This window comes from Octopus bimaculoides, chromosome 15 (genome assembly GCF_046866305.1).
Source record: "Octopus bimaculoides isolate indiv1 chromosome 15, ASM4686630v1, whole genome shotgun sequence".
NCBI lineage: Eukaryota > Metazoa > Mollusca > Cephalopoda > Octopoda > Octopodidae > Octopus > Octopus bimaculoides.
This window is the reverse complement of record NC_142942.1, coordinates 29,997,686-30,004,858: the sequence shown is the minus strand read 5'-3', so window position 1 is coordinate 30,004,858 and position 7,173 is coordinate 29,997,686. Positions and strand designations below refer to the sequence as shown.

Genomic DNA, 7,173 nt, shown 5'->3' with positions numbered 1-7,173 from the left:
AGTATGATATTGTATGGTAGATGTGGGCTTTGAACACAAAGGATTTACGAAAGCTAAAAAGAAACAAAGTATGTTTCGCTGGATGTATGAAGTTAGTGTATTCGAACAATGGAGTATTAATAAGCGAAAAGAAAAACGGATATAAAAAGGAGTCAAGTATCGTGCAAGAGAGAAGCCTGCGCTGATATGGGCACGTGATGATGTGTATGAAGGATGACATCAGAAGCTAACAAAAGGGAAAGGAGAGCGACCGCTCACCCACTGAGCTGTTTGTATGACACATATATGCATTGCGTTGTATTTGTGCATGTTTCTGCATATGTTTTGTGTATATGTGCAGTTCACAGAATTATATTGCACTTCATGCCTTTGTTTACTTATATCCATGCTCTGCTTCTTCTCCCACCTCCTCTTACAGATAAATATTTATTATGACCATCCCCGCAAACCTCCGCTCTTGAAACTAAATGCATATTGTATATAATTCTCAACCATTCCTTATGAAATCCGATTTTCTGCAAGCTCCTTCTGCCACTCTCCTCCTCCTCCTCCTCCCATCCCACTCTTACTTGTGACTGTGTCATTGTGCTTGTGTTCATTTGTCCGTATATCCCTTTTGCTTACTTTTCTGAATATGGGTTTCAAATTTTGGCACAAGGCTATCAAAATTATGGAAAGTGTTAAGTCAATACATCGATCACAGTATTTGATTGGTACACCGTTAGAATGAAAGGCAAAGTTGACCTCAGTACGTAAAAAGTCAATAAATTGCCGCTAAACATATCCTACATACTAACGATATTGCCAGCTCGCCATCCCTAGACTTGGTCATTTCATTAACATAGATCATGCTACAACTTTGGCTTCTTTCTTATCCCTCCCACATTTTTGATTAATTCCGCCTTTGTTCATCTCGCATACTACATCGCATCAGCTACCCCTTCTGCCTCCCATCACTTACTTATCTCATCCTTCATTCGCCATCTTGTTATTTATATATTCTGTGTCTATCTGTGGTTTGTTTACTGTCTCTCTCTCTCTTAGTCGAAGAACAAATAGGCAAAACGTTAGATTATTTCATTCCTTAGATCAATTTTTCTCACAAAACTCTTCTAGTAACTCTCCTACTCTAGTAATAGTTCCTAACTTAAGCACAATGTTATGAACCAGGGTAAAAAAAAAACTCGACAGTCAGGCGTAATAGACGAAGGTTATGATGTTGGTATTTGTCCCCTCCGCCCGACCCTTCTGGGATAGTTTCCTTTCGGCCTACTTCTGGGTAAGACTAGCCGCCCCGCTCATCACCTCTTCCCAGTTCTTGTCCATCTGGAGGTGGACAAGAACCAAGCCAAACCAAACCAAACTCGAAGAATTTAACCGGTCCGTCCGTCCAGCGTTCGATGACTCTGTTGAATGGCAGTAGACCTGCTTTTCCAGGCGCCGAGCTGCAGACCCAGTGATTTTTCTAGCTTAATTTTTTACTCGTCACCGCCTCGTATTCTCTTAGATTAGTGCCAATCACCTTCATGTGTTTGGTGTCCGACACTATTCAGTGACATTGTTTGTGTATACAAACACGGATCTTCCGTATGTTAGTTCTCGCGGGATGCCTTTCAAAACCTCCAGCTTCCGTAGTGACTCCCACTACTTATCGTTATTCTTGTTGTTGCTGTCACTTTTGTTGCTACTGTTGTTAGAAACATTGACCTTTTTGTTACTGTTGTTGCTGTTGATGATGATCATGATCATGATCATGATGTTCCCATGCAAGAAGTTTTTTCTGTACCTCCTCGTTGAATCTTATAGTGAGCATAACCGCCGACATAGTTCCTGACTAAAGAAGTACTAGAGAAAGCTAATTGGTATTACAAAAATTGTGCTATTTAGGACACAATTTGGCAGTCGCCCTCTTTACACAATGAAATAGAAGCCCTTATTTAAAGGTTTGGCAAAATTTTTCAAACTTAAACAAATTCTTTTCAACAAAATTTGATAAACCAGAAGCCGATACGACGTACGTCTAACACAAGTGATGGTGGTGGTGATGATGACAATGATGACGATGATGATGATGATGATGATAATAATAATAATAATCCTTTCTATTAAAAGGCCTGGGAATTTGGGTGGTGGAGACTAATCAATTACATTGACCCAGTGTCTCACTAGTACTTAAAACGGATATAAAAAGGAGTCAAGTATCGTGCAAGAGAGAAGCCTGCGCTGATATGGGCACGTGATGATGTGTATGAAGGATGACATCAGAAGCTAACAAAAGGGAAAGGAGAGCGACCGCTCACCCACTGAGCTGTTTGTATGACACATATATGCATTGCGTTGTATTTGTGCATGTTTCTGCATATGTTTTGTGTATATGTGCAGTTCACAGAATTATATTGCACTTCATGCCTTTGTTTACTTATATCCATGCTCTGCTTCTTCTCCCACCTCCTCTTACAGATAAATATTTATTATGACCATCCCCGCAAACCTCCGCTCTTGAAACTAAATGCATGTTGTATATAATTCTCAACCATTCCTTATGAAACCCAGTGATTTTTCTAGCTTAATTTTTTACTCGTCACCTCTTAGATTAGTGCCAATCACCTTCATGTGTTTGGTGTCCGACACTATTCAGTGACATTGTTTGTGTATACAAACACGGATCTTCCGTATGTTAGTTCTCGCGGGATGCCTTTCAAAATCTCCAGCTTCCGTAGTGACTCCCACTACTCATCTGAAAGTATGAAAGCAAAGTCAACCCCGGCAGAATTTGAACTCAGAACGTAAAGACGCACGAAATGCCGCTAAGCGTTTTTCCCGGCGTGCTAGCGATTCTGCCAGCTCACCGCCTTAATAATAATAATAATAATAATAATAATAATAATAATAATAATAATAATAATAATAATAATAATCTGTGCTGCCCAAGAGCAAGCATTAAGAACGAATTACATCAAATACAGAATAGACAACACTTCAAAAGGTGATAAATGTAGAATCTATGGACAAAATGCTGAAACCGTATGGTATATTACCAGCCAATGTACATCACTAGCCCAGAAAGAATATGAGAGACGTAATGACAATATAGCAAGGATTGTCCATTGGACACTTTGCAACACTTACGGACTTGACAGAGCAAGTAAGTGGTACGAACATAAATCCGAAGACATCATCGAAAATGATAATGCAAAGATCCTATGGGATTTTTTGATTCAGTGCGACCATGAGATAGAGAATAGGAAACCAGACATAGTGTTAATTGAGAAAGAAAGCAAACAATGCCGGATCATAGATATAGCATGCCCAGCTGACAAGGTATGCGATAAGGAAGAAAGAAAAGTCGAAAGATATGACAAGTTAGCTTGGGAGGTTAAGCAGTTGTGGTCGATGAAAAAGGTGGTAGTAGCACCAATAATTGTCGGAGCTCTGGGAACAATGAGTAAAAATCTCAAGAAGTACATGGAACAAATAGGGGCTGCAATAAGGGTGGAGTACTTGCAGAAAACAGCACTGTTTGGAACCGCTCGAATACTCCGGATGGTGCTCGAAAAATAAGGGGTGTTACCTTAGTTCACTGATAGTGAACAGCTGGCACCGTAGTACATCTCCATTGTGAGAAGCTGCGCAATGACAATAAATAATAATAATAATAATAATAATAATAATAATAATAATAATAATAATAATAATAATAATAAGGAGGAGGAGGAGGTAGATGAGGATGATCCTTTCTACTGGAGGCACAAGGCCTCAAATTTGTGGGGAGGGGACTAGCCGATTACATCGATCCTAGTATTTGACTTAATTTATCGACCCAGAAAGGATGAACGGCAAAGTCGACCTCGGTGGAATTTGAACTCAGAACGTAGCGGCGGGCGAAATACCGCAAGGCATTTCGTCCAGCGTGCTAACGATTCTGCCCCCTCACCGCCTTAATAATAATAATAATAATGATGATGATGATGATGATGATGATGATGATAATGATAATAATAATCTGTGCATGGTGCCTTTGACAATGATCTGGAGGATAGAAGCTTTAATTCGTGCGACACAGGAGCAAGCACCGAGGACAAATTATGTTACGCACAAAATCGACAACTCCGGTGCAACAGAAGAAAGTGTAGTATGTGCAGAGAAAAGGGAGAAACTCTGTGGAATATCATCAGCCGCTGCATCGAGTTGACGCAGAAAGAATACAAGCGACGCCGTAATAACACTGTGAAGGTCGTTTACAGAATGTTACGTGGAAAATACGGTTTTGAAAGTCAGTGTGAGCACAAACCAGAGGGCGTTGTAAAAATGACCAAGCCATGATTTTACGAAACTTTATTGTACAATGCGACCATGAAATTGAACATCGTTTTAGTCAACAACAACCATTGTTTGAGTCTAGATTTGGCTTGTCCAGCAGACAATACAGTTTGTGACAAAGAATTGAAGAAGATTGAAATATATAAATTACTAGCATGGGAGACAAAAATATTTGTGAGCAATGAAAACAAGGTCGGAGTGGTTTCAATTGCAGCTGGGGCGATTGGTATTGTGAGCACCAGGAGTGAAAACTATTTAAAAAAGAAATTGAATACAAATTCAGGATGGGAAACTTACTGAAATCAGTACTTCTTGGGATTGCTAGAATACTTAAAAAGTGCATGACAATTGAAGGTACCACAACAAACCGCTGATTGCGGACAGCTGGCACCTGTATTACGTCACTAGCAGCAAATACTATGCGATAAGCGGAATAACGACAACAGCAACAACAATAACATCAACTACTACTACTACTACTACTACTACTACTACTACTACTACTACTGTAGGCAGTATTGAAGTATCAAGAAACTATTATCTCTGAAAGCTGTCTTCTTATGTCTTGAGCTTCACAGTGATTACAGACAATATTCATGCCATCAATGTTGTAATGTTCAACTTTTGTGTTTCCACTTTTCTATACATTCTCGTTCATTTTTCTTTTCTAGTCTATCTCGAACTCTTTCTCTCATCTATTATAAATATTCATTGCATTCTCTTTCATTCATATTTTCTCAACTTCTAAATTACCGCGCCCATGCTCGTGTTAGTAATTCAACACCCTGCTCCTGTTTACGTTTACCTTTCTCATTCTTTCTCTTGTTATGGTTGTATATACCTTATAAACGAATATAAGTTTCGATTGCACTAAATCACATTCGTTAAGTGATGGGTAATAAAGAAAGTTTTAAAAATCATTAAAAGAAACTACGTTTTTCGCTGTCTAGTCACCACTAACCAATATTTTTACTACCACCACCAGTTATTAAACCCCTGTGGTATTTATATGAGCCAAGAAGGCGGTCTGCATTTGGTACTCGATCTAGTAAAAATAACAGCCAAACCGTATTACATTGTCGGCTTTCTACCACCTTCACAGGGTTGCTCGTATCTACTGACTTTGGTAGACCGCTATACCCGTTGGCCTGAGGCTATTCCTCTCTGCAGCACGGAAACACAAGAAGTCAGCCGAGCCTTCATCGCAAACTGGGTCGCCCGTTTCGGTGTCCCAGACAGCATCTCATCCGATCAGGGGTCCACAATTCACCTCAAAGCTGTGGAATGACATGTGTGAACTATTGGAATCACAATGAATCGCACAACAGCCTACCACAGGCCAACAGATTAGTGGAGAGATTTCACCGCCGCCTGAAGGAATCCCTGACAACCAGACTTAATGGGCCAAATTGGATTGACCAACTCCCATGGGTGATGCTGAGAATCCGCACCACCCCAAATGAAAATCTCAACACTTCCTCCGCGGAAATGGTGTACGGTGCCCCTCTTACAGTGCCAGGAGAGTTCCTTCCGAATACAAAGTCAGACCTTGATGTCAAAAGGTATCTCGCTCGACTGAGAGACAGTGTGGGCCAGTTGCACCTTGTTCCCGTGTCGACACACGGTACACCCAGATCATCCATACCAAATGACCTCCACACGGCTAACTTTGTGTTCATTCAACGAAAACCCTTCCAGTCACCCTACGATGGTCCATATCAAGTCATACATCCAGGGGATAAAACATTCCAACTCTTAATTGGCGGACGTCAAGATACAGTCTCCATCGATAGATTGAAACTGGTCCATCTCGATATTGACAGCCTCGTTTAGGTAGCCCAACCACCAAACAGGGGCCGCCCCCGGCAGATCACACCAACCCTTGACAAGGAACAGTCACCAAAGAATCGAGTAACCACACGTATGGACAGGACAATTAAAACGCCTTCTCGTTTCCAATGACAGTCAACAGTTCTGAGGGCGGGGAGCTATGTAGGGTAGGATTCATGAGAGACGAACTGTAGACAGGAACTTCGTTGCGGGCTAGCTAGGAAGTTGGTCAGCAGCGAAAGGAACTTCCGGTGAGAGAACAACAAAATAATGTCAGTAGTGAGTGTTAAACGAATCTGAATGAACTGAACAGAAATAACTGGCGAAGTCCCGATGTACGTAAAGTAATAAACATTTGATAAATGTATTCTCGTCTCCATTATTTTGCGTATAGCTTAACAAAGCTATACAATAATAATTAATGACCTCTCCTTCACCTCAAAAAAGGTGCTACAACCTTTTGTTGTAAGCGAAGAAGTTGACTCGTTCAAAGAGTAGATTTTTGGAAAATATGGAAGACATGTTTATTGTATGGGTAGACGACAAGACGACGAAACACAACATGCTCTTAAGCCAAATTATTAAAATAACACATCTCAATTAATTAAACGTGTCTTCTAATTACACCATAATTTTACATTCAAAATGTGTAACATTTTAATGTGAGGTTATCAACAGTTATTAAGTGCTTCCAGAGTACACAGACAGACACACATAGACATATATATATATGTATGTTTATCTATCTGTCTGTCTGTCTGTCTGTCTGTCTGTCTGTCTATCTCGCTGAGACTGCGACATCTCCGGCTCTACGTAGACAGCGGTGAACAGGTGTGGTCACCGTTTGTGCGGCGCGCTTTCCCGCAGCTCGTCTCCATGACCGAACTGCAGTCATGGATCAAGAAGAGGCCGAGGAAGGGCGAATGGCACCGCGAGTGTCGCGCTGCTCTTCGGCAACTCCAACAACCCGGGTCAACCTTGAGCGACTGCATCACAACTAACGCATTCTATAGTGGATTAGTG

General features: G+C 40.9%; 1 protein-coding gene across 1 annotated transcript; it reads left to right on the top strand.

Annotated features, from left to right (window-relative positions):
* The first annotated feature begins 5,604 nt into the window (after nucleotides 1-5,604).
* On the top strand, nucleotides 5,605-6,153 carry LOC106875433 (uncharacterized). Its single transcript, XM_014923582.1, has one exon. The coding sequence runs from the start codon at nucleotides 5,605-5,607 to the stop codon at nucleotides 6,151-6,153; it is 549 nt and encodes a 182-aa protein (XP_014779068.1).
* Nucleotides 6,154-7,173: the final 1,020 nt, after the last annotated feature.

Bases quoted from the DNA above. Each gene is read 5' to 3' on its own strand.
- LOC106875433 (XM_014923582.1), top strand. From the start codon at position 5,605: ATGACATGTGTGAACTATTGGAATCACAATGAATCGCACAACAGCCTA.